At 50.3% G+C, this 27,800-nt stretch overlaps 2 protein-coding genes across 11 annotated transcripts in view; one reads left to right on the top strand and one right to left on the bottom strand.

Annotated features, from left to right (window-relative positions):
* Positions 1-935: 935 nt before the first annotated feature.
* nipa2 (NIPA magnesium transporter 2) lies at positions 936-11,529 on the top strand. Of its 2 annotated transcripts, none has more exons than XM_029695351.1 (6): positions 936-1,062; positions 1,972-2,214; positions 6,284-6,340; positions 6,517-6,607; positions 9,711-9,871; positions 10,068-11,529. In XM_029695351.1, the coding sequence occupies exons 2-6, from the start codon at positions 2,076-2,078 to the stop codon at positions 10,718-10,720; spliced, it is 1,101 nt and encodes a 366-aa protein (XP_029551211.1). In that variant the 5' UTR covers positions 936-1,062; positions 1,972-2,075; the 3' UTR covers positions 10,721-11,529. The 2 variants fall into 2 exon arrangements, with proteins under 2 accessions (XP_029551211.1, XP_029551210.1); XM_029695350.1 differs by lacking the exon at positions 936-1,062 and adding an exon at positions 1,623-1,711.
* Positions 11,530-11,533: 4 nt separating this feature from the next.
* cyfip1 (cytoplasmic FMR1 interacting protein 1) overlaps positions 11,534-27,800 on the bottom strand; it is an 85,876-nt gene continuing 69,609 nt past the window's right edge. For 6 of the 9 annotated variants that reach the window (XM_029695341.1, XM_029695342.1, XM_029695343.1 and 3 more), the window contains 7 exons: positions 25,892-25,982; positions 25,599-25,729; positions 19,140-19,212; positions 18,861-18,955; positions 16,974-17,212; positions 12,367-12,514; positions 11,975-12,139 (listed from right to left, as the gene is read on the bottom strand). In XM_029695341.1, coding sequence (XP_029551201.1) covers positions 11,975-12,139; positions 12,367-12,514; positions 16,974-17,212; positions 18,861-18,955; positions 19,140-19,212; positions 25,599-25,729; positions 25,892-25,982 — 942 coding nt within the window. Of the gene's footprint in view, positions 12,140-12,366; positions 12,515-12,802; positions 12,915-16,973; positions 17,213-18,860; positions 18,956-19,139; positions 19,213-25,598; positions 25,730-25,891; positions 25,983-27,800 lie in introns of those variants that run through there. The other 3 variants (XM_029695340.1, XM_029695348.1, XM_029695346.1) reach the window with 2 other exon arrangements.

Below are 27,800 nucleotides of genomic sequence, written 5' to 3'. Positions count from 1 at the left end.
CCAACTGAGCTACAGGGAAGGCCATGATACAGTATGATATGATACAGTATGATATGATACAGTATGATACAATATGATATGATACAGTATGATACAGAATGATATGATACAGTATGATATGATACAGTGTGATATGATACAGTATGATATGATACAGTGTGATATGATACAGTATGATACAGTATGATACAATATGATATGATACAGTATGATATGATACAGTATGATATGATAACAGTATGATATGATAACAGTATGATATGATACAGTGTGATATGATACAGTATGATACAGTATGATATGATACAGTATGATATGATACAGTATGATATGATACAGTGTGATATGATACAGTATGATATGATACAGTATGATATGATAGAGTATGATGCAGTATGATACAGTATGATATGATACAGTATGATACAATATGATATGATACAGTATGATACAGAATGATATGATACAGTATGATATGATACAGTGTGATATGATACAGTATGATATGATACAGTGTGATATGATACAGTATGATACAGTATGATACAATATGATACAGTATGATATGATAACAGTATGATATGATAACAGTATGATATGATACAGTATGATATGATACAGTGTGATATGATACAGTATGATACAGTATGATATGATACAGTGTGATATGATACAGTATGATATGATACAGTATGATATGATAGAGTATGATGCAGTATGATATAAGACTGACAAGAACATTTCACTAAGCTGTATGCGGGCTAGGCTGAGTTAAAAATGCTTGAAAACATTTTCGAGATGTAACAGTCCATTTAGAATGTGGCAATGAAATAGGTCCCTTTTTTAATTAGTGTTCACTAAAATATGAATCTGGAGAAAACTTCTCAGAACCTATTTCTCCGCATGCGTGAAGAGCCGTCCATGTGTGGGCGGACGGAGTCAACCTTGCCTTCCACTTCGGTCCTAACAAAATGACAGAGCTACATGGCTATAACTTGCTGTTTATCACATAGCTAGCTAACTACCACTGTTTTCCTGGGGAAACCAGGCATCTTTTACCAGGTATTTCGCATGGAAACATACAGATGCTATTCATGTTTACGATAGCATGCTAGTTGAGTTATTTGGCCGCAGGTTTTCACATAGCTAGCTAGCTGGTACAATTACAAACCGATTGATTTAGGGCACATTAGCCCGAATGCTAACAAGCTAGCTAGTTTTGATCCGACTCTGAGGTGGACAACAAGAAGGCTTGCGTTTAATCTCAAAATGATAGCTATGCTAGTTAGTAAACTGATAGCGATGCTAGGAAATTGAAGGTAGTAATTTAGCTAGCTAGTTGGCTAATTAGCTAGCAGGCTAACGTTACGTTAGCAATAACCATTGCCAGTGAACGTTAGCTAGCTACAATATAGCTAGTTATATGAACACAAAAATCTCCTGAAGCGCCTCACAAATCAGATCACGTTATTGTTTTCATGATGCAGGTTTGAATGAAACATTGCCTTGGCCTGAAGTTTTATGGGTCTTGCATTACTGCAATCTTAGTCACTGAGTAAATTCTTGACTGATTAAATTGACATGAGTTGCGGAAGTGGTAGAGACTGGGTTTGGTCTACCTGGCATTCAGATAGTCAATGTGTCATTTCTATAATGGAACCAACTATGTTGGATCAGGTTTGTTCACTCTGTGATGTAACTTGTCGAAATGGTAAGTTAGCCTAACTGGGAGAAATCAGATTCTACTATTTTAATTACTAACAATTGTAAACTTTAGGTACATTTTATTGATTTCAATAAACATTTGTAATTTAGCTGACATTTTTATCCCGAGCAATTTAGTGCATTCGTCTTAAAGCTAGGCGAGGCCACATATCACACAGGTCGTAGTAAGTACATAATTTCCTAGGGACATTGATGTTTTGAGATGAATATTTGTTTGTTTTTGTTGTTTTTGCATTCTTACCAAAGGTAGAGTGGTGTCACTGGTTGGTGACAACTGTTTGGCTGATCAGCAACTCCTGTGTGTTGTGGTCAATGTAACAAACGGTACGAACAACACATCCAGCATCACCATGGGCCAGGACAGAGGGAAGTATGATTTCTACATCGGCCTGGGACTCGCCATCAGCTCCAGCATCTTCATAGGAGGAAGCTTCATCCTCAAGAAGAAAGGACTTCTCCGCCTGGCCAGGAAGGGACAGTGTAGGGCAGGTAAGGTCATGATTTATGTTCAGTCACCAACTACTGCTCTGGATAAGAGTGTCTACTAAATGACTAACATGTAAAGTAGAGTACACAGTATCGTTTGGTTGAATTTGTACATTTTGAGAAAGAGATCAAGAGAGCAGGTCATCTTGTTTATATGTGCTGTACGCATCGATGGGTGGCAGGTAGCCTAGCTGTTAGAGCATTTGGACAGTAACCGACAGGTTGCTAGTTCGAATCCTTGAGCCGGCGAAAAAAATCTGGGCTTAACCCTAATTGCTCCAGGGTCGCCATTGATAATGGCTGGCCATGACCCCTCAGAGGGGTGGGATAATGGCTGGCCATGAGCCCTCTGAGGGGTGGGATAATGGCTGGCCATGAGCCCTCTGAGGGGTGGGATAATGGCTGGCCATGAGCCCTCAGAGAGGTGGGATAATGGCTGGCCATGACTCCTCTGAGGGGTGGGATAATGGCTGGCCATGACTCCTCTGAGGGGTGGGATAATGGCTGGCCATGACTCCTCTGAGGGGTGGGATAATGGCTGGCCATGAACCCTCAGAGGAGTGGGATAATGGCTGGCCATGAGCCTTCTCTGAGGGGTGGGATAATGGCTGGCCATGAGCCCTCTGAGGGGTGGGATAATGGCTGGCCATGAGCCCTCAGAGAGGGTGTCTCAGGGGGAGTTGGGATATGCAAAAAAAAAAAACATTTCCAATTCACACATGAATATCTTACCGATCTGCCAGGTGTGGGTGTGTAACTGGGATTGTTGACAACTTGTCTTGCGAGTTCAGCTTAGAATGTGGTAGAAACTGACTGGTGCTACGATGCAGAAGGGTGAGGCGGAGTTGAACACTAGATTAGTTTGTCACCCTTCAGCTTTTATTACACACAGCAATCACTAACTAGTAGTCTCTCTGCTGCTCCCTGCCTTCTATATACACATCCAATCATTAACTAGTAGTCTCTCTGCTGCTCCCTGCCTTCTATATACACATCCAATCATTAACTAGTAGTCTCTCTGCTGCTCCCTGCCTTCTATATACACATCCAATCATTAACTAGTAGTCTCTCTGCTGCACCCTGCCTTCTATATACACATCCAATCATTAACTAGTAGTCTCTCTGCTGCTCCCTGCCTTCTATATACACATCCAATCATTAACTAGTAGTCTCTCTGCTGCACCCTGCCTTCTATATACACACAGCAATCATTAACTAGTAGTCTCTCTGCTGCACCCTGCCTTCTATATACACATCCAATCATTAACTAGTAGTCTCTCTGCTGCTCCCTGCCTTCTATATACACATCCAATCATTAACTAGTAGTCTCTCTGCTGCTCCCTGCCTTCTATATACACATCCAATCATTAACTAGTAGTCTCTCTGCTGCACCCTGCCTTCTATATACACACAGCAATCATTAACTAGTAGTCTCTCTGCTGCACCCTGCCTTCTATATACACACAGCAATCATTAACTAGTAGTCTCTCTGCTGCTCTACTGTTGACCAGGGCCCATAGGGGTAGTGCTCTACTGTTGACCAGGGCCAATAGGGGTAGTGCTCTACTGTTGACCAGGGCCCATAGGGGTAGTGCTCTACTGTTGACCAGGGCCCATAGGGGGGGGGGTAGTGGTCTATTGTTGACCAGGGCCCATGGGGGGGGTAGTGCTCTACTGTTGACCAGGGCCCATAGGGGTAGTGCTCTACTGTTGACCAGGGCCTATAGGGGTAGTGCTCTGCTGTTGACCAGGGCCCACAGGGGGTAGTGCTCTACTGTTGACCAGGGCCCATAGGGGTAGTGCTCTACTGTTGACCAGGGCCCATAGGGGTAGTGCTCTACTGTTGACCAGGGCCCATAGAGGTAGTGCTCTACTGTTGACCAGGGCCCATAGAGGTAGTGCTCTACTGTTGACCAGGGCCCATAGGGGTAGTGCTCTACTGTTGACCAGGGCCCATAGGGGTAGTGCTCTACTGTTGACCAGGGCCCATAGAGGTAGTGCTCTACTGTTGACCAGGGCCCATAGGGGTAGTGCTCTACTGTTGACCAGGGCCCATAGAGGTAGTGCTCTACTGTTGACCAAGGCCCATAGGGGTAGTGCTCTACTGTTGACCAGGGCCCATAGGGGGGGGGTAGTGCTCTACTGTTGACCAGGGCCCATAGGGGGGGTAGTGCTCTACTGTTGACCAGGGCCCATAGGGGGGGGTAGTGCTCTACTGTTGACCAGGGCCCATAGGGGGGGGTAGTGCTCTACTGTTGACCAGGGCCCATAGGGGTAGTGCTCTACTGTTGACCAGGGCCCATAGGGGTAGTGCTCTACTGTTGACCAGGGCCCATAGGGGTAGTGCTCTACTGTTGACCAGGGCCCATAGGGGTAGTGCTCTGTCATTTGGGACACAGCCCAGGAACAAGCAGAAAAGACACGTGCAGTTTGTGTCATACAGGGTCAAAGTTTACTGTTGCTAAGCCAACAGTATGTAACATCAGAACGTGTAACGCTGGTTGTTACCATAACGCCCTAGAGTTGAACCGCCTCGGTGATTATATGGGGTGACTGCAGCCCTAGAGTTGATTTATATGGGGTGACTGCAGCCCTAGAGTTGAACGGCCTCGGTGACTATATGGGGTGACTGCAGCCCTAGAGCTGAACCGCCTCTGATTATATGGGGTGACTGCAGCCCTAGAGCTGAACCGCCTCGGTGACTATATGGGGTGACTGCAGCCCTAGAGCTGAACCGCCTCGGTGACTATATGGGGTGACTGCAGCCCTAGAGCTGAACCGCCTCTGATTATATGGGGTGACTGCAGCCCTAGAGTTGATTATATGGGGTGACTGCAGCCCTAGAGTTGAACCGCCTCGGTGACTATATGGGGTGACTGCAGCCCTAGAGTTGATTTATATGGGGTGACTGCAGCCCTAGAGTTGAACCGCCTCGGTGACTATATGGGGTGACTGCAGCCCTAGAGTTGATTATATGGGGTGACTGCAGCCCTAGAGTTGAACTGCCTTGGTGATTATATGGGGTGACTGCAGCCCTAGAGCTGAACTGCCTCGGTGACTATATGGGGTGACTGCAGCCCTAGAGTTGAACCGCCTCGGTGACTTTATGGGGTGACTGCAGCCCTAGATTTGATTATAAGGGGTGACTGCAGCCCTAGATTTGATTATATGGGGTGACTGCAGCCCTAGAGTTGACTATATGGGGTGACTGCTGCCCTAGATTTGATTATAAGGGGTGACTGCAGCCCTAGATTTGATTATATGGGGTGACTGCAGCCCTAGAGTTGATTATATGGGGTGACTGCAGCCCTAGAGTTGAACCGCCTCGGTGACTATATGGGGTGACTGCAGCCCTAGAGTTGAACCGCCTCGGTGATTATATGGGGTGACTGCAGCCCTAGAGCTGAACCGCCTCGGTGATTATATGGGGTGACTGCAGCCCTAGAGCTGAACCGCCTCGGTGATTATATGGGGTGACTGCAGCCCTAGAGCTGAACCGCCTCGGTGATTATATGGGGTGACTGCAGCCCTAGAGCTGAACTGCCTCGGTGACTATATGGGGTGACTGCAGCCCTAGAGCTGAACCGCCTCGGTGATTATATGGGGTGACTGCAGCCCTAGAGTTGATTATATGGGGTGACTGCAGCCCTAGAGCTGAACCGCCTCGGTGATTATATGGGGTGACTGCAGCCCTAGAGTTGAACTGCCTCGGTGACTATATGGGGTGACTGCAGCCCTAGAGTTGAACCGCCTCGGTGACTATATGGGGTGACTGCAGCCCTAGAGTTGAACCGCCTCGGTGACTATATGGGGTGACTGCAGCCCTAGAGTTGAACTGCCTCGGTGACTATATGGGGTGACTGCAGCCCTAGAGTTGAACCGCCTCGGTGACTATATGGGGTGACTGCAGCCCTAGAGTTGATTATATGGGGTGACTGCAGCCCTAGAGTTGATTATATGGGGTGACTGCAGGACATTTTATTGAACACACATTATAATGTTTGCGTAACTAATTAAAGCTTGTGATATGAAATGTTGCTAACTACTGAACTTTGTTTTTGTCCTCGTCTAGGACAAGGTGGACACGCATATCTTAAAGAATGTCTCTGGTGGGCCGGATTATTATCAAGTAAGTGAGGACTATGGATAAAAATGTTCCTCTTCATATGTGATTCAGTTCACCTCAGTTTCTATATCCCTCCTCTCTCCCCTGTAACTATTCTTCAGGTCGTTCTGTTCTCAGTCAACTTACCTGCTAAAATACACATCTGTGGGCTTGTGTTCCTGTTCTGTGTGTTTTCACAGTGGCGGCTGGAGAAGGGGCTAACTTTGCAGCGTATGCCTTTGCTCCTGCTACGCTCGTCACCCCTCTGGGGGCCCTCAGTGTGCTGGTCAGGTAGGTCACTCCTCTGGGGGCCCTCAGTGTGCTGGTCAGGTAGGTCACTCCTCTGGGGGCCCTCAGTGTGCTGGTCAGGTAGGTCACTCCTCTGGGGGCCCTCAGTGTGCTGGTCAGGTAGGTCACTCCTCTGGGGGCCCTCAGTGTGCTGGTCAGGTAGGTCACTCCTCTGGGGGCCCACTGGTTCAACATGGTGTGTGAATGACTGAGCCGTGTGTGTTGCCATGCTGTCCTGTAGAGGTGTGACAATGTTTGTATTCTACTTCTGTCCGTTATTGAGCTGTTTGTGTGAACTGTTAAACACTGAACGAAGATGTGAACACAACATGCAACAATTTCAAACATTTTACTGAGTTACAGGAAATCAGTCAATTTAAATAAATTCATTAGGCCCTAATCTATGGATTTCACATGACTTGGAATACAGATATGCATCTGTTGGTCACAGATACCTTTATAAAAGGGAGGGGTGTGGATCAGAAAACCAGTCAGTATCTGGTGTGATCACCATTTGCCTCATGCAGCGCGACACATCTCCTTCACATAGAGTTGATCAGGCTGTTGATTGTGGAATGTTGTGCAACTCATCTTCAATGGCTGTGTGAACTTGGTGGGAACTGGAACACGCTGTCGATCCAGAGCATTCCAAGCCTGCTCAATGGGTGACATGTCTGGTTAGTAAGCAGGCCATGGAAGAACTGGGACATTTTCAGCTTCCAGGAATTGTGTACAGATCCTTGCGATATGGGGCCGTGCATTATCATGCTGAAACATGAGGTGATGGTGGCGGATGAATGGTACGACAATGGGCCTCAGGATCTCTGTGCATTCAAATTGCCATCGATAAAATGCAAAATGTTTGTTGTCCGTAGTTTATGCCTGTCCATACCATAACCCCACCTCCACCATGGGGCCCATACCATAACCCCACCTCCACCATGGGGCCCATACCATAACCCCACCTCCACCATGGGGCCCATACCATAACCCCACCTCCACCATGGGGCACTCTGTTCACAACGTTGACATCAGCAAACCGCTGGCCCACACGGTCTGTTATCTGCCCGGTACAGCTGAAACCGGGATTCATTGTGAAGAGCACACTTCTCCAGCGTGCCAGTGGCCATCGAAGGTGAACATTTCCCCACTGAAGTCGGTTACGACGCCGATCTGCAGTCAGGTCATGACCCTGGTGAAGATGAACGAGCACGCAGATGAGCTTCCCTGAGACGGTTTCTGACAGTTTGTGCAGAAATTAGTCTGCGGTTGTGAGGCCGGTTGGAGATGCTGCCAAATTCTCTAAAACGGCGTTGGAGACGGCTTATGGTAGAGAAATTAACATTAAATTCTTTGGCAACAGCTCTGGTGGACATTCCTGCAGTCAGCATGTCAATTGCACGCTCTGTCAAAAATTGAGGCATTTGTGGCATTGTTGTGTGACAAAACTGCACATTTAAGAGTGGCCTTTTATTGTCCCCAGCACAAGGTGCACCTGTGTAATGATCATGCTGTTTAATCAGCTTCTTGATCTGCCACACCTGTCAGGTGGATGGATTATCTTGGCAAAGGAGAAATGCTCTGTAACAGAGAGAGAAACTAATCTGTGCAGAACATTTTAGAGAAATACTTTTTTTTATGCGTATGGAACATTTCTGGGATCTTTTATTTCAGCTCATGAAACATGGGACCAACTGTTGTGTTTTATTTTTGTTCAGTGTGGAGCTGTGAGTTTGATGTAACGCTTCATCTCAGTGCAGTGTTGGTGCTGTATTTTAGGTTATAATTGTGTTGCGGTACTGTATTTTTAGGTTAGAAGTGTTGTACTGTATTTTAGGTTAGAATTGTGTTGTACTGTATTTTAGGTTAGAATTGTGTTGCGGTACTGTATTTTAGGTTATAATTGTGTTCCCTGAGACTGCCTCGCAATAGAAATACTGTATCAGCCCACAGAGTGAAGAACAAGATTCAACGTTTCCCTTTACTGTGGCAATTGTGATTTTAAATCAACGTAAAATTAGACACTTTTTTTAATGCAACAAACCGAAACCAAACAAACTATGCAAGAGATTTTGTTATAGACAGAACTCATCGGAGTAGGATTCTACAGCATTGGCACGCATGACTCAGCCCTTATAACCAATCAGATCTGCAAATAGACCATTGCCGTATATGGCTCTGTGCCATTCATTGTGAACTGGACTGTGTTTACAGCATGAGTGGTCATGAGTAGATGTGCTTGTTTTGAGATCAAAGTGAGAGCTACATGTAGCCATGTGCACGTTTGTTCATATCCGTTGCTAGTTAGTGAGTTATCAGCCCAGTTATGGGTCATTTGTAGTCAGCAAAGTGGTTGCTTCCACAAGAGCACATTTCTAGCCATCTTTAAAAAGCCAGTCAGGTAAAGAGCTTTTTTTGTTGTTGTCTTAAAGGGGCAGTGTTGTATTTTGAGACGGGCTTGAATAAGCTAAGTAGCCAATAGGCAGAGGGTATCATGATTTGTCTGATTCTCTGTAATAATGTTATGAAATAATGATGTAGTTTCTTGCATCAAACATTCAGTCACTTCCTTGTCTGAAGGACAAGTGGATAAACAGGTTCATGTGAAGCCCTGCATGTTGTTTTGAAAAGTCTCATGGAATGTAGCTCTACATTGAACACTACCCATTGGCTGCTACTGTAGTCTGAATGATAGAACAGCTATTTCCATGTTAAAATATTATGGGATGCATTTTTTCCCCCATTGTTTCTGATGGTAGGCTACTCTGGTAGGCCTACATTATGATCAAATAGCCACAGTAGTCTACTTGTCCACTGATTAAACTGTAACTAAAAGCAGGTACAGCCTCAGTGTTCACAGTAAAACTAACTTAAAGCGGGTACAGCCTCAGTGTTCACAGTGAAACTGTAACTTAAAGCAGGTACAGTCTCAGTGTTTACAGTAAAACTGTAACTTAAAGCAGGTACAGCCTCAGTGTTCACAGTAAACTCACGCTGGAAGTTGCACAGAACAACTTTGCGCTCAGCAGACCTAAAATTTGTGGGAACATTGTTTATAACTATGTTGCGATTCTGTATTTTAGGTTAACTGTGTGTTTTTCGGCAGTGCGGTGCTGTCGTCGTACTTCCTGTCAGAGCGTCTGAACCTGCACGGGAAGCTTGGATGTCTGCTCAGTATCTTGGGTTCTACTACCATGGTGATCCACGCCCCTCAGGAGGAAGAGATCAACAGCCTGGACCACATGGCTCGGAAACTGGTGGACCCAGGTCGGTACCGGACAGACCCTCCCCTCCAACTACATGAGATACTGTGTTCTGAAAAACCTGCTTCCTCAAAGTACTCTTAAAGCTCTTTGGAGGAGGAGGTTTGAGGCTGGGACTTTACTCTCCTCTAACGCGCTTTGTTGACTAACTTCAGACTGTTTAACTTCCTGTGAACTAAGCCATCCTCTGTCTCTCTCAGGTTTCCTGGTGTTTGCCACCTTCGTCATCATCGTAGCGCTCATCTTCATCCTGGTGGTTGGCCCTCGGCACGGCCAGACCAACATCATGGTGTACATTACCATCTGCTCTGTGATAGGAGCTCTGTCTGTGTCGTGTGTGAAAGGGTTGGGCATCGCCATCAAAGAAGCCATAGCTGGGAGGCCCGTGTTGGGGAACCCTTTAGCTTGGGTGTTACTGCTCGGATTGGTGGCCTGCGTCTCCACTCAGATCAACTACCTGAACAAAGCTCTGGATATCTTCAACACCTCTCTGGTCACACCTATCTACTACGTGTTCTTTACCACCTCAGTCCTCTCCTGCTCGGCCATCCTCTTCAAGGAGTGGGAGCACATGGCCGCCGCTGACGTTATCGGGACTCTGAGTGGATTCCTGACCATTATAGTTGGTATCTTTCTGCTCCATGCCTTTAAGGACCTTAGTGTGAGCCTGTCCACGTTGGCTGTGTCCATCAGGAAGGACGAGAGGCCCGGGCCGGCAGCTAACGGAGTGGCGACACGCGGCGGCTACGAACTGCTGCACAATGACTCCACGGAGATGGACCTGGAGGAGAGGGAGGTGGGCCTGCCGTTTGACAACCTGTCCAGGAGGAATGGTGCCACGACAGCCTCTTAAAGGAACTATCTGCCTGGTCCTGGGCCTGCAGACCCCCCCCCCCCCCCCCCATCCTACTGACAGGGGGTCTGCAGGCCCAGGACCAGACAGATAAGAGGAACTATGTCTGGTTCTGGGCCTGCAGACCACCCCCCTCCCCTCACTGACTGACTAGGATTACGTACCAAATGGCACCCGTTTCCCTTTATAGTGCAATACTCTGGTCAAAACTAGTGCACTATATAGAGGATAGGGTGCTATTTGGGGTTTTGCCGAGGACTACACTGGTGTGGATGTTTATGTTTTATATATTTTTTTTTTTTAACATATTAAAACAATCAACTCTTGACTTGGATGGACCAACTGATTGTACTTGGATTAGATTTGCCTTCTGTTCTCTGAATAACAGGGGTTCATCTAAATCCCTCTGGATGTCTGACTACATGGAGAAGACGGTCTTCCTCTGAAGCTGGCAATATTCTACTATACGTTCTGTATTTAAAGATGCACAGAGTTTCCTTCTACAAATCAACAGCTTTGTTTTTGTAATATTCTTGGAGATCCCAGGTCTGATTTTAAATCTGGGTTTGGCAGGTCAATAAGGATCAGTCCCACGTGACACCCTATTCCCTACATAGTGCACTACCCATAGGGGATCTGGTCACAGGTAGTGCACTATATAGGGAATAGGGGGTCATTTGGAACGTGTTCCTAATTGTGATACCTGAGGAGTTATCGTATCTTTTACATAAATGCCCTCAAGAACAAGCAGATATTTGTTACATATTTATTGAATGAAAAAAATGATTAAAATAATTCCAACACAAAAAGGCAAAAGTGAATAAATGCTTTATCATTAAGAAACTTGGTTTTTAGCATAAATGTTTTAACACCAAATATACTCTACTCTTCCAATTCCCCTTCATTGAATACAGGCTACTGTTCAACAAAGATATCCCCCCCAAAAGCCCTTTAAATAAATCATTCCCTGGTCTATAGTGTATGAAACACAGGTTAGCACACAAACTACGAACATAGCGATTGATTACTTAAGGCACAATAATCATCCTGACAAACAGTATGTAAGGAAAGTTGGACCTCTCTTCGTCTCATGGACCACTGCTGCTTTAAAAAGTAGAGGAATATTTGATAAGTGTGTCCAAAAAGGCACCCTATGTAGTGCAGTTATATAAAAGAGTTGAGTTAAACATAAATGAATGGTGCTATAGGAAATGTATTGCTGATCCGTGCTATTGGATGGTGAACCTGTCAATCTCAGTTGCTGGCCAGGGATTGGTGGATAGGAGGCTGGAAACACCGGACGTGCTCCACAGGCATATTTTCCCCATCACCTGACTTCAGGTACTTGTTCAGAATGGCGTAGATCTCATCGTTGAGAACCTGGAACTTGTGGATTCTGTCCACCATCTTTTTAAGAGGCTGAGGAAAGAGAGACGTTATTCAGACTAATGATAATATAAATCATTGTTTTGACCGGGTCTAAAAGACGGTGCGGCGGAGATTACCCTAAACATGACACCCGTGGTTGTATTCACGAAGAACCACTTTTGCTACTGTTTCTGCTAATGAATACAAAACAACCCAGATGTTTGGGGTCTGAAGGTTCTAGTGTTGCTGACCCCTTGAACCCTGAACCCTCCACTCACCACACTCTTGATTATCTCATCTTTTCCATCGTGTTTCTGCACCTTCAGCAGGTGATAGCTGAAGTCCAGGATGTCGAAGCGTCTCTGTTGACCCAGTAGGGAGATGATCATACATCCAGCCCAGTGGAGACCGTCCCCGAAACACTGCCTGGAAAATACAACACAGGTTATATACCCAGCCCAGTGGAGACCATCCCCGAAACACTGGAAAATACAACACAGGTTATATACCCAGCCCAGTGGAGACCATCCCCGAAACACTGGAAAATACAACACAGGTTATATACCCAGCCCAGTGGAGACCATCCCCGAAACACTGGAAAATACAACACAGGTTATATACCCAGCCCAGTGGAGACCATCCCCGAAACACTGCCTGGAAAATACAACACAGGTTATATACCCAGCCCAGTGGAGACCATCCCCGAAACACTGGAAAATACAACACAGGTTATATACCCAGCCCAGTGGAGACCATCCCCGAAACACTGGAAAATACAACACAGGTTATATACCCAGCCCAGTGGAGACCATCCCCGAAACACTGCCTGGAAAATACAACACAGGTTACAGTGGGGGAAAAAAGTATTTGATCGCCTGCTGATTTTGTACGTTTGCCCACTGACAAAGAAATGATCAGTCTATAATTTTAATGGTAGGTTTATTTGAACAGTGAGAGACAGAATAACAACAAAAAAATCCAGAAAAACGCATGTCAAAAATGTTATAAATTGATTTGCATTATAATGAGGGAAATAAAAATTGCTCAATCAGAAAGATTTCTGGCTCCCAGGTGTCTTTTATACAGGTATCGAGCTGAGATTAGGAGCACACTCTTAAAGCGAGTGCTCCTAATCTCAGTTTGTTACCTGTAAAAAAGACACCTGTCCACAGAAGCAATCAATCAATCAGATTCCAAACTCTCCACCATGGCCAAGACCAAAGAGCTCTCCAAGGATGTCAGGGACAAGATTGTAGACCTACACAAGGCTGGAATGGGCTACAAGACCATCGCCAAGCAGCTTGGTGAGAAGGTGACAACAGATGGTGCGATTATTCGCAAATGGAAGAAACACAAAAGAACTGTCAATCTCCCTCGGCCTGGGACTCCATGCAAGATCTCACCTCGTGGAGTTGCAATGATCATGAGAACGGTGAGGAATCAGCCCAGAACTACACGGGAGGATCTTGTCAATGATCTCAAGGCAGCTGGGACCATAGTCACCAAGAAAACAATTGGTAACACACTACACCGTGAAGGACTGAAATCCTACAGCGCCCGCAAGGTCCCCCTGATCAAGAAAGCACATATACATGCCCGTCTGAAGTTTGCCAATGAACATCTGAATGATTCAGAGGACAACTGGGTGAAAGTGTTGTGGTCAGATAAGACCAAAATGGAGCTCTTTGGCATCAACTCAACTCGCCGTGTTTGGAGGAGGAGGAATGCTGCCTATGACCCCAAGAACACCATCCCCACCGTCAAACATGGAGGTGGAAACACTATGCTTTGGGGGTGTTTTTCTGCTAAGGGGACAGGACAACTTCACCGCATCAAAGGGACGATGGACGGGGCCATGTACCGTCAAATCTTGGGTGAGAACCTCCTTCCCTCAGCCAGGGCATTGAAAATGGGTCGTGGATGGGTATTCCAGCATGACAATGACCCAAAACACACGGCCAAGGCAACAAAGGAGTGGCTCAAGAAGAAGCACATTAAGGTCCTGGAGTGGCCTAGCCAGTCTCCAGACCTTAATCCCAAAAAAAATCTGTGGAGGGAGCTGAAGGTTCGAGTTGCCAAACGTCAGCCTCAAAACCTTAATGACTTGGAGAAGATCTGCAAAGAGGAGTGGGACAAAATCCCTCCTGAGATGTGTGCAAACCTGGTGGCCAACTACAAGAAACGTCTGACCTCTGTGATTGCCAACAAGGGTTTTGCCACCAAGTACTAAGTCATGTTTTGCAGAGGGGTCAAATACTTATTTCCCTCATTAAAATGCAAATCATTCTCTAACATTTTTGACATGCGTTTTCCTGGATTTTTTTGTTGTTATTCTGTCTCTCACTGTTCAAATAAACCTACTATTAAAATTATAGACTGATAATTTCTTTGCAAGTGGGCAAAAGTACAAAATCAGCAGGGGATCATATACAGTGTTGTAACGATGTACAAATAGTTAAAGTACAAAAGGGAAAATAAATAAGCCTATTGAGTCCACTGGTCTCATTCACTCAGAACTACGCCTTGCCCTCTTTCCCTCTCTCTCTCCAGAACTACCCTACTCCTGGCCCTCTTTCCCCTCTCTCTCCAGAACTACCCTACTCCTAGACCTCTTTCCCCTCTCTCTCCAGAACTACCCTACTCCTAGACCTCTTTCCCCTCTCTCTCTCCAGAACTACCCTACTCCTAGACCTCTTTCCCCTCTCTCTCTCCAGAACTACCCTACTCCTAGACCTCTTTCCCCTCTCTCTCTCCAGAACTACCCTACTCCTAGACCTCTTTCCCCTCTCTCTCTCCAGAACTACCCTACTCCTAGACCTCTTTCCCCTCTCTCTCTCCAGAACTACCCTACGCCTTTCCCTCTTTCTCCCCTCTCTCTCCAGATGATATCCTGCTACTTGTGAGGTCTGACCGCCCTACAACCTTCCCGCTCGACCCCATCCCCTCCTCCAGACCATCTCTGGAGACCTTCTCCCATTCCTCACTTCCCTCATTAACTCGTCCCTGACCACTGGCTGCCTCCCCACTGACTTCAAAATGGCCCGAGTTGCTCCCCCCCTAAAGAAACCAACACATGACTCATCTGATGTCAAAAAACGACAGATCAGTATCCTTCTTAATTTTCTTTCCAAAACACTTGAGCGTTCTGTCTCTGATCAACTCTCTCAGAACCATCTTCTGGGCCCCTAACCAATCAGGCTCCAAGACGAGTCACTCAACTGAGACTGCTCTTCTCTGTGTCACGGAGGCTCTCCACAAAGCTGACGCTCTCCTCTGCTCTCATCCTCATCTGCTGCCTTCAACACCATGACCCATCAGATCCCCCTCTCCACCCTCTCAGTGCTGGGCGTCTCAGGCTCTATCAGATCCTCCTCTCAGGGCTGGGCGTCTCAGGCTCTACACACTATTGGATTGCATCCTACCTGGCAGGCCGCTCCTACCAGGTGACAAGGAGAGGATCTGTTTCTGCACCACGTAGTCTCACTACTGGTGTCCCCCAGAGCTCGGTTCTAGGCCCTCTCCTCTTCTCTCTATACACCAAGTCACTCAGCTCTGTCATATCCTCACATGGTCTCTCCTATCATTGCTATGAGGATGGACCTCTCCTTTTCTCTCTATACACCAAGTCACTCAGCTCCGTCATATCCTCACATGGTCTCTCCTTTCACTGTCTCAGCTTGGATGTCGGCCCACGACCTCAAGCTCAACAAGACAGAGCTGCTCTTCCTCCCGGGGAAGGCCTGCCCGCTCAAAGACCTTGCTATCACAGTTGACAAGTCCACAGTGTTGTCCTCCCAGAGTGCAAAGAACCTGGCATGACCCTGGACAACACCCTGTCGTTCTCTGCAAACATCAAAGCAGTGACTCGCACCTGCAGGTTTATGCTCTAGAACATCCATGGAGTACGACCTTCCCTCACACAGGAAGCAGCGCAAATCCTAATCCAGGCATTTGTCCTCTCCCGTCTGGACTACAGCAACTCGCTGTTGGCGGGGCTCCCAGCTTGTGCCATTAAACCCCTGCAACTGATCCAGAACACTGCAGCCCGCCTGGTGTTCAACCTTCCCATGTTACTCCTCCAGACACTCCACTGGCTTCCAGTTGAAACTCACATCCACTACAACACCATGGTGCTTACCTACGGAGCAGCAAGAGGACCCATCCCTCCCTGCCTTCAGGCTCTGCTCAAACCCTACACCCTCTATACAGAGCAGTGGAGATCCCTCCCTACCTTCAGGCTCTGCTCAAACCCTACACCCTCTATACAGAGCAGTGGAGATCACTCCCTACCTTCAGGCTCTGCTCAAACCCTACACCCTCTATCCAGAGCAGTGGAGATCCCTCCCCTCTATACAGAGCAGTGGAGATCTCTCCCCTCTATACAGAGCAGTGGAGATCCCTCCCCTCTATACAGAGCAGTGGAGATCCCTCCCCTCTATACAGAGCAGTGGAGATCCCTCCCCTCTATACAGAGCAGTGGAGATCCCCCCTCTATACAGAGCAGATCCCTCCCCTCTATACAGAGCAGTGGAGATCCCTCCCCTCTATACAGAGCAGTGGAGGTCCCTCCCCTCTATACAGAGCAGTGGAGGTCCCTCCCCTCTATACAGAGCAGTGGAGATCCCTCCCCTCTATACAGAGCAGTGGAGATCCCTCCCCTCTATACAGAGCAGTGGAGATCCCTCCCCTCTATACAGAGCAGTGGAGATCCCTCCCCTCTATACAGAGCAGTGGAGATCCCTCCCCTCTATACAGAGCAGTGGAGATCCCTCCCCTCTATACAGAGCAGTGGAGATCCCTCCCCTCTATACAGAGCAGTGGAGATCCCTCCCCTCTATACAGAGCAGTGGCGATCCTTCTAGACCGACGCTGTGTCACTACTCACTCCACGGTGAACTCGTGTGCTCCGACAGGGATGCAGTAAACAAACTGCATGGCGCTCCACAGCCGGTGGAACTCCACGCACTCGTCCACGTGCATCACGCCGTTGCTGGGCAACGGGCCGCGCCAGATGGGGTCGTCCAGGAAACCGCGGACGCGCGTGAGGATGACCTCGAACATGGACAGGCCACAGCAGAGACGCTCTTTGGTCAGCAGGTCGCCTTCACGGGTAATGGCTATTTGCTACAGGGGGGAGAGAGAGGGGGGGGGAGAAAAAGAGGGGGAAGGGGGAGAGAGAAAGAGAGGGATGGGGGGAATAAGGAGGAGATGGGGAAGAGGAGGGAGAAATGGGGGAGAGAGGGAGGGCTGGTGTTAACTAAGGCAGTGTACCTGTGGGGTTCCCAGGTGCAAGGCTGGTGTTAACTAAGGCAGTGTACCTGTGGGGTTCCCAGGTGCAAGGCTGGTGTTAACTAAGGCAGTGTACCTGTGGGGTTCCCAGGTGCAAGGCTGGTGTTAACTAAGGCAGTGATGGTTCCCAGGTGCAGGGCTGGTGTTAACTAAGGCAGTGATGGTTCCCAGGGGAACCAGCTGCAGGGCTGGTGTTAACTAAGGCAGTGTACCTGTGGGGTTCCCAGGTGCAAGGCTGGTGTTAACTAAGGCAGTGATGGTTCCCAGGTGCAGGGCTGGTGTTATCTAAGGCAGTGTACCTGTGGGGTTCCCAGGTGCAGGGCTGGTGTTATCTAAGGCAGTGTACCTGTGGGGTTCCCAGGTGCAGGGCTGGTGTTAACTAAGGCAGTGGGGTTACCAGGTGCAGGGCTGGTGTTAACTAAGGCAGTGATGGTTCCCAGGGGAACCAGCTGCAGGGCTGGTGTTATCTAAGGCAGTGTACCTGTGGGGTTCCCAGGTGCAGGGCTGGTGTTATCTAAGGCAGTGTACCTGTGGGGTTCCCAGGTGCAGGGCTGGTGTTATCGAAGGCAGTGATGGTTCCCAGGGGAACCAGCTGCAGGGCTGGTGTTATCTAAGGCAGTGTACCTGTGGGGTTCCCAGGTGCAGGGCTGGTGTTAACTAAGGCAGTGATGGTTCCCAGGGGAACCAGGTGCAGGGCTGGTGTTATCTAAGGCAGTGTACCTGTGGGGTTCCCAGGTGCAGGGCTGGTGTTATCTAAGGCAGTGATGGTTCCCAGGGGAACCAGGTGCAGGGCTGGTGTTATCTAAGGCAGTGTACCTGTGGGGTTCCCAGGTGCAGGGCTGGTGTTATCTAAGGCAGTGATGGTTCCCAGGGGAACCAGGTGCAGGGCTGGTGTTATCTAAGGCAGTGTACCTGTGGGGTTCCCAGGTGCAGGGCTGGTGTTATCTAAGGCAGTGATGGTTCCCAGGGGAACCAGGTGCAGGGCTGGTGTTATCTAAGGCAGTGTACCTGTGGGGTTCCCAGGTGCAGGGCTGGTGTTATCTAAGGCAGTGATGGTTCCCAGGGGAACCAGGTGCAGGGCTGATGTTATCTAAGGTAGTGTACCTGTGGGGTTCCCAGGGGAACCAGGTGCAGGGCTGGTGTTATCTAAGGCAGTGTACCTGTGGGGTTCCCAGGGGAACCAGGTGCAGGGCTGGTGTTAACTAAGGCAGTGTACCTGTGGGGTTCCCAGGCGTTCTATCAGGAGAACCAGGTGCAGGGCTGGTGTTAACTAAGGCAGTGGGGTTCCCAGGTGCAGGGCTGGTGTTAACTAAGGCAGTGGGGTTCCCAGGTGCAGGGCTGGTGTTAACTAAGGCAGTGGGGTTCCCAGGGCTGGTGTTAACTAAGGCAGTGGGGTTCCCAGTTGCAGGGCTGGTGTTAACTAAGGCAGTGATGGTTCCCAGGGGAACCAGGTGCAGGGCTGGTATTAACTAAGGCAGTGTACCTGTGGGGTTCCCAGGCGTTCTATTAGGGGAACCAGGTGCAGGGCTGTGTATTTAGCCTCCAGACGTTTCATCTTGGCATCAAGACGCTCACCCTCTACAATGAGAAGAGACAACAGAGTCACTGATACAGACAGACAGACAGACAGGTCTGTCAGACAGACAGACAGACAGGTCTGTCAGACAGACAGACAGGTCTGTCAGACAGACAGACAGACAGACAGACAGACAGACAGACAGACAGACAGACAGACAGACAGACAGACAGACAGACCTCTTACCCTTGACATGGACCCTGGGAAGAATGTTCTGGAATGGTGCGGCATGTAGCAGGTCACACACCTCCTCCTGAGACTGAGAGTGAAAGAGAAGATTTTTTAATTAAAACACAAACCCTCAATTGTCTTTTTTAGCAGCCGTCTTATTTTCTGCTGGCTGCTGGTCAGAGATGTTCTACTGACACAAGGTGTTGCTGACAAGCTGCTGGTCAGAGATGTTCTACTGACACAAGGTGTTGCTGACAAGCTGCTGGTCAGAGATGTTCTACTGACACAAGGTGTTGCTGACAAGCTGCTGGTCAGAGATGTTCTACTGACACAAGGTGTTGCTGACAAGCTGCTGGTCAGAGATGTTCTACTGACACAAGGTGTTGCTGACAAGCTGCTGGTCAGAGATAGACTTATGTGCATGTTGGGATTAAGGTTGTGGTCATGTTGTGGTCATGTTGTGAATAACTGTCGCTCAGTGAGGCAGCAACAGTGATTTGAGTGCGTTTCAGTTTCCTGCCTTTTCCTTTCCAATGTGAGTTCACTCGCCAACAAAACCGACGAGCTTCAACTTCTGACAAGGACACATGGTTACTTTACTCCAGACTTCCATCAGGTACCGGGCTGATGGCGTCCCGGCTTCTGGGCTGATGGCGTCCCGGCTTCTGGGCTGATGGCGTCCCGGAGCAGTCCAATGAATCCAAAAGAGGCGGTGTGTGTTTCCACATCAACCAAGGCTGGTGCAATGATGTCACTATTGCGTCTAAATCCTGCTCTTTAGATATGGAATCTATTTTCATCCACTGAAAACCTTTTTATTGACCTTGTGAATTTGCTTCAGTCATTCTGGCCAGAGTCTACATCACGCAGTGCGCCTGCACACGGGACAACAGCTACTGGCTGATCAGATCACAGAGGTAGAAAGGAAATACCCAGATTCTACTTTAACCATCATGGGGGATAAAAGAATAAGAATAATTCTGGAACATGTTTTCAGCACGATTAAAGGGGCATACCACCCTGTCCCCCTCCCCTCCCCTGGGAACCACGCTCCCCTGGGAAACACGCTCCCCTGGGAAACACGCTCCCCTGGGAAACACGCTCCCCTGGGAACCACGCTCCCCTGGGGAACATGAACCACACTCCCCTGGGAAACACGCTCCCCTGGGGAACACGCTCCCCTGGGGAACACGCTCCCCTGGGGAACACGCTCCCCTGGGGAACATGAACCACCCTCCCCTGGGAAACATGAACCACCCTCCCCTGGGAACATGAACCACCCTCCCCTGGGAAACACGCTCCCCTGGGGAACACGCTCCCCTGGGGAACATGAACCACCCTCCCCTGGGAAACATGAACCACCCTCCCCTGGGAAACATGAACCACCCTCCCCTGGGAAACACGCTCCCCTGGGGAACACGCTCCCCTGGGGAACATGAACCACCCTCCCCTGGGAACATGAACCACCCTCCCCTGGGAACATGAACCACCCTCCCCTGGGAACATGAACCACCCTCCCCTGGGAACATGAACCACCCTCCCCTGGGAACATGAACCACGCTCCCCTGGGGAACATGAACCACCCTCCCCTGGGAACATGAACCACCCTCCCCTGGGGAACATGAACCACCCTCCCCTGGGAACATGAACCACCCTCCCCTGGGAACATGAACCACCCTCCCCTGGGAACATGAACCACACTCCCCTGGGAACATGAACCACACTCCCCTGGGAACATGAACCACACTCCCCTGGGAACATGAACCACGCTCCCCTGGGAACATGAACCACCCTCCCCTGGGAACATGAACCACGCTCCCCTGGGAACATGAACCACGCTCCCCTGGGAACATGAACCACGCTCCCCTGGGAACATGAACCACGCTCCCCTGGGAACCACGCTCCCCTGGGAACCACACTCCCCTGGAGAACATGAACCACACTCCCCTGGGGACATGAACCACGCTCCCCTGGGAACCACGAACCACGCTCCCCTGGGAACATGAACCACCCTCCCCTGGGGAACATGAACCACGCTCCCCTGGGGAACATGAACCACCCTCCCCTGGGGAACATGAACCACGCTCCCCTGGGGAACATGAACCACGCTCCCCTGGGGAACATGAACCACGCTCCCCTGGGGAACATGAACCACGCTCCCCTGGGGAACATGAACCACGCTCCCCTGGGGAACATGAACCACGCTCCCCTGGGGAACATGAACCACGCTCCCCTGGGGAACACGCTCCCCTGGGGAACACGCTCCCCTGGGGAACATGAACCACCCTCCCCTGGGAACATGAACCACCCTCCCCTGGGAAACACGCTCCCCTGGGGAACACGCTCCCCTGGGGAACATGAACCACCCTCCCCTGGGAACATGAACCACCCTCCCCTGGGAACATGAACCACCCTCCCCTGGGAACATGAACCACCCTCCCCTGGGAACATGAACCACCCTCCCCTGGGAACATGAACCACGCTCCCCTGGGGAACATGAACCACCCTCCCCTGGGAACATGAACCACCCTCCCCTGGGGAACATGAACCACCCTCCCCTGGGAACATGAACCACCCTCCCCTGGGAACATGAACCACCCTCCCCTGGGAACATGAACCACACTCCCCTGGGAACATGAACCACACTCCCCTGGGAACATGAACCACCCTCCCCTGGGAACATGAACCACGCTCCCCTGGGAACATGAACCACGCTCCCCTGGGAACATGAACCACGCTCCCCTGGGAACATGAACCACGCTCCCCTGGGAACCACACTCCCCTGGAGAACATGAACCACACTCCCCTGGGGACATGAACCACGCTCCCCTGGGAACCACGAACCACGCTCCCCTGGGAACATGAACCACCCTCCCCTGGGGAACATGAACCACGCTCCCCTGGGGAACATGAACCACCCTCCCCTGGGGAACATGAACCACGCTCCCCTGGGGAACATGAACCACGCTCCCCTGGGGAACATGAACCACGCTCCCCTGGGGAACATGAACCACGCTCCCCTGGGGAACATGAACCACGCTCCCCTGGGGAACATGAACCACGCTCCCCTGGGGAACATGAACCACGCTCCCCTGGGGAACATGAACCACGCTCCCCTGGGGAACATGAACCACGCTCCCCTGGGAAACTCGAACCACGCTCCCCTGGGAAACTCGAGGGAGCTTCCCATTCTTAAATGTATCTTTTGCATCTTTTACACCAGCTGAAAATATACTTCACAGCGGTTTAGATTGTACACTATACCTGCTTGTTTTGTCAAGTAAACTGAAATTAGCTGAACTATTGGAATTTTAGCAACCAGGAAATGACGGATCGATTTCTGCACTGTGCACCTTTCAATCTCCTACCTGTCCCATACACCTGGCCAGTCTATCACCTGGCCAGTCTATCACGGAAAGAGCAGGTGTTCCTGATGTTTTTTATAGTCAGCGTACATCGCTAAATTCTCCTCTAGCTGTATCTCACTCTACCTAGTTGTATATAATGTATGGGAACTGTTTGAACTCCGCTGTCTGAGTATGTTGTCTATCGCCATATCACCAGGTAACATTCTGAGTATGTTTAAATGTACTTGGTGAAAAAAGGTGATTCAGTTGTTGGGGTCGTGGTCGTGTAGAGGTGTTGGGGTTGTGTAGAGGTGTTGGGGTCGTGGTCGTGTAGAGGTGTTGGGGTTGTGTAGAGGTGTTGGGGTCGTGGTTCTGTAGACGTGTTGGGGTCGAGGTGTTGTAGAGGTGTTGGGGTCGTGGTTGTGTAGAGGTGTTGGGGTCGTGGTGTTGGGGTCGAGGTGTTGGGGTCGTGGTTGTGTAGAGGTGTTGGGGTCGAGGTGTTGGGGTCGTGGTGTTGGGGTCGTGGTGTTGGGGTCGTGGTGTTGGGGTGTTGGGGTCGTGGTTCTTACCAGGCTCTGCTCGCTGAGCAGACAGAAGAGGTGTTGGGGTCGTGTAGAGGTGTTGGGGTCGTGGTTGTGTAGAGGTGTTGGGGTCGTGTAGAGGTGTTGGGGTCGTGGTTGTGTAGAGGTGTTGGGGTCGTGTAGAGGTGTTGGGGTCGTGGTGTTGGGGTCGAGGTGTTGGGGTCGAGGTGTTGGGGTGGTGGTTGTGTAGAGGTGTTGGGGTCGAGGTGTTGGGGTCGTGGTGTTGGGGTGTTGGGGTCGTGGTTGTGTAGAGGTGTTGGGGTCGTGGTCGTGGTTGTGTAGAGGTGTTGGGGTCGTGGTTGTGTAGAGGTGTTGTGGTCGTGGTTGTGTAGAGGTGTTGTGGTTGTGTAGAGGTGTTGGGGTCGTGGTCGTGTAGAAGTGTTGGGGTCGTGGTCGTGTAGAAGTGTTGGGGTCGTGGTTGTGTAGAAGTGTTGGGGTCGTGGTTGTGTAGAGGTGTTGGGGTCGTGTAGAGGTGTTGGGGTCGTGGTTGTGTAGAGGTGTTGGGGTCGTGGTTGTGTAGAGGTGTTGGGGTCGTGTAGAGGTGTTGGGGTCGTGTAGAGGTGTTGGGGTCGTGGTCGTGTAGAGGTGTTGGGGTTGTGTAGAGGTGTTGGGGTCGTGGTTGTGTAGAGGTGTTGGGGTCGTGTAGAGGTGTTGGGGTCGTGTAGAGGTGTTGGGGTCGTGTAGAGGTGTTGGTGTTGGGGTCGTGTAGAGGTGTTGGGGTCGTGTAGAGGTGTTGGGGTCGTGTAGAGGTGTTGGGGTCGTGGTTGTGTAGAGGTGTTGGGGTCGTGGTTGTGTAGAGGTGTTGGGGTCGTGGTTGTGTAGAGGTGTTGGGGTCGTGGTTGTGTAGAGGTGTTGGGGTCGTGTAGAGGTGTTGGGGTCGTGTAGAGGTGTTGGGGTCGTGGTTGTGTAGAGGTGTTGGGGTCGTGGTTGTGTAGAGGTGTTGGGGTCGTGTAGAGGTGTTGGGGTCGTGTAGAGGTGTTGGGGTCGTGGTCGTGTAGAGGTGTTGGGGTTGTGTAGAGGTGTTGGGGTCGTGGTTGTGTAGAGGTGTTGGGGTCGTGGTTGTGTAGAGGTGTTGGGGTCGTGGTTGTGTAGAGGTGTTGGTGTCGTGTAGAGGTGTTGGGGTCGTGTAGAGGTGTTGGGGTCGTGTAGAGGTGTTGGGGTCGTGTAGAGGTGTTGGGGTCGTGTAGAGGTGTTGGGGTCGTGGTTGTGTAGAGGTGTTGGGGTCGTGGTTGTGTAGAGGTGTTGGGGTCGTGGTTGTGTAGAGGTGTTGTGGTTGTGTAGAGGTGTTGGGGTCGTGTAGAGGTGTTGGTGTCGTGTAGAGGTGTTGGGGTCGTGTAGAGGTGTTGGGGTCGTGTAGAGGTGTTGGGGTCGTGTAGAGGTGTTGGGGTCGTGTAGAGGTGTTGGGGTCGTGTAGAGGTGTTGGGGTCGTGTAGAGGTGTTGGGGTCGTGGTTGTGTAGAGGTGGGGTCGTGGTTGTGTAGAGGTGTTGGGGTCGTGGTTGTGTAGAGGTGTTGGGGTCGTGTAGAGGTGTTGGGGTCGTGTAGAGGTGTTGGGGTCGTGGTTGTGTAGAGGTGTTGGGGTCGTGGTTGTGTAGAGGTGTTGGGGTCGTGGTTGTGTAGAGGTGTTGTGGTTGTGTAGAGGTGTTGGGGTCGTGTAGAGGTGTTGGGGTCGTGTAGAGGTGTTGGGGTCGTGTAGAGGTGTTGGGGTCGTGTAGAGGTGTTGGGGTCGTGGTTGTGTAGAGGTGTTGGGGTCGTGGTTGTGTAGAGGTGTTGGGGTCGTGGTTGTGTAGAGGTGTTGGGGTCGTGGTTGTGTAGAGGTGTTGGGGTCGTGGTTGTGTAGAGGTGTTGGGGTCGTGTAGAGGTGTTGGGGTCGTGTAGAGGTGTTGGGGTTGTGTAGAGGTGTTGGGGTCGTGGTTGTGTAGAGGTGTTGGGGTCGTGGTTGTGTAGAGGTGTTGGGGTCGTTGTTGTGTAGAGGTGTTGGGGTCGTGGTTGTGTAGAGGTGTTGGGGTCGTGTAGAGGTGTTGGGGTCGTGTAGAGGTGTTGGGGTTGTGTAGAGGTGTTGGGGTCGTGGTCGTGTAGAGGTGTTGGGGTCGTGGTGTTGGGGTCGTGGTGTTGGGGTCGTGGTTGTGTAGAGGTGTTGGGGTCGTGGTGTTGGGGTCGAGGTGTTGGGGTCGTGTAGACGTGTTGGGGTCGTGGTTGTGTAGAGGTGTTGGGGTCGTGGTGTTGGGGTCGTGGTGTTGGGGTCGTGGTGTTGGGGTCGTGGTTGTGTAGAGGTGTTGGGGTCGAGGTGTTGGGGTCGTGGTGTTGGGGTCGAGGTGTTGGGGTCGAGGTGTTGGGGTTGTGTAGAGGTGTTGGGGTCGTGGTTGTGTAGAGGTGTTGGGGTCGTGTAGACGTGTTGGGGTCGTGGTTGTGTAGAGGTGTTGGGGTCGAGGTGTTGGGGTCGTGGTGTTGGGGTCGAGGTGTTGGGGTCGTGGTTGTGTAGAGGTGTTGGGGTCGAGGTGTTGGGGTCGTGGTGTTGGGGTCGTGGTGTTGGGGTCGTGGTTCTTACCAGGCTCTGCTCGCTGAGCAGACAGAAGAGCAGAGCATTGCCCACCTCCCTGAGGTTCTGAAAGCAGACAGTCTTCAGTTCGGCGTACTCCACTATGTCCTTCAGCTGGTGGTGGAAGAACTCCAGGATACCTGGCAGGGAACAGAAACACAGGTCTGCTAATAAAATCAAGGGATCGATTAAGGACACTCATCATAGCTTGCCACTATTGCCAATTTGCCTTAATATTTAATATTTAACTACATAAATATTTGTCAGACATTGAAGGGAGCTCCCTGTCTCTCCGGACTCACCCGGGGAGCCGTACTCATGGCGAGGGAGACGACAGATCTTAGGCATCACCTCCATCAGGGTCCTAACATACTGCATGATGGTCCCCTGGAGCTGAGGGGGAGAGACAGGGTTAATAACATACTGCATGATGGTCCCCTGGAGCTGAGGGGGGGAGACAGGGTTAATAACATAATGCATGATGGTCCCCTGGAGCTGAGGGGGAGAGACAGGGTTAATAACATACTGCATGATGGTCCCCTGGAGCTGAGGGGGAGAGACAGGGTTAATAACATACTGCATGATGGTCCCCTGGAGCTGAGGGGGGAGAGACAGGGTTAATAACATACTGCATGATGGTCCCCTGGAGCTGAGGGGGGGAGACAGGGTTAATAACATACTGCATGATGGTCCCCTGGAGCTGAGGGGGGAGACAGGGTTAATAACATACTGCATGATGGTCCCCTGGAGCTGAGGGGGGGAGAGACAGGGTTAATAACATACTGCATGATGGTCCCCTGGAGCTGAGGGGGAGAGACAGGGTTAATAACATACTGCATGATGGTCCCCTGGAGCTGAGGGGAGAGAGACAGGGTTAATAACACACTGCATGATGGTCCCCTGGAGCTGAGGGGGGAGAGACAGGGTTAATAACATACTGCATGATGGTCCCCTGGAGCTGAGGGGGGAGAGACAGGGTTAATAACATACTGCATGATGGGCCCCTGGAGCTGAGGGGAGAGAGACAGGGTTAATAACATACTGCATGATGGTCCCCTGGAGCTGAGGGGGGAGACAGGGTTAATAACATACTGCATGATGGTCCCCTGGAGCTGAGGGGAGAGACAGGGTTAATAACATACTGCATGATGGTCCCCTGGAGCTGAGGGGGGAGAGACAGGGTTAATAACATACTGCATGATGGTCCCCTGGAGCTGAGGGGGGAGACAGGGTTAATAACATACTGCATGATGGTCCCCTGGAGCTGACGGGGGAGAGACAGGGTTAATAACATACTGCATGATGGTCCCCTGGAGCTGAGGGGAGAGACAGGGTTAATAACATACTGCATGATGGTCCCCTGGAGCTGAGGGGGGGAGACAGGGTTAATAACATACTGCATGATGGTCCCCTGGAGCTGAGGGGGGAGAGACAGGGTTAATAACATACTGCATGATGGTCCCCTGGAGCTGAGGGGGGAGACAGGGTTAATAACATACTGCATGATGGTCCCCTGGAGCTGAGGGGAGAGAGACAGGGTTAATAACATACTGCATGATGGTCCCCTGGAGCTGAGGGGGAGAGACAGGGTTAATAACATACTGCATGATGGTCCCCTGGAGCTGAGGGGGAGAGACAGGGTTAATAACATACTGCATGATGGTCCCCTGGAGCTGAGGGGAGAGACAGGGTTAATAACATACTGCATGATGGTCCCCTGGAGCTGAGGGGGGAGAGACAGGGTTAATAACATACTGCATGATGGTCCCCTGGAGCTGAGGGGGGAGAGACAGGGTTAATAACATACTGCATGATGGTCCCCTGGAGCTGAGGGGGAGAGACAGGGTTAATAACATACTGCATGATGGTCCCCTGGAGCTGAGGGGGGGAGACAGGGTTAATAACATACTGCATGATGGTCCCCTGGAGCTGAGGGGGGAGAGACAGGGTTAATAACATACTGCATGATGGTCCCCTGGAGCTGAGGGGGGAGAGACAGGGTTAATAACATACTGCATGATGGTCCCCTGGAGCTGAGGGGGGGAGAGACAGGGTTAATAACATACTGCATGATGGTCCCCTGGAGCTGAGGGGGGAGAGACAGGGTTAATAACATACTGCATGATGGTCCCCTGGAGCTGAGGGGGAGAGGACAGGGTTAATAACATACTGCATGATGGTCCCCTGGAGCTGAGGGGGGGGAGACAGGGT

This window comes from Salmo trutta, chromosome 17 (genome assembly GCF_901001165.1).
Source record: "Salmo trutta chromosome 17, fSalTru1.1, whole genome shotgun sequence".
In the NCBI taxonomy this organism is placed as follows: domain Eukaryota; kingdom Metazoa; phylum Chordata; class Actinopteri; order Salmoniformes; family Salmonidae; genus Salmo; species Salmo trutta.
This window is presented reverse-complemented; position numbering and strand designations above follow the sequence as displayed.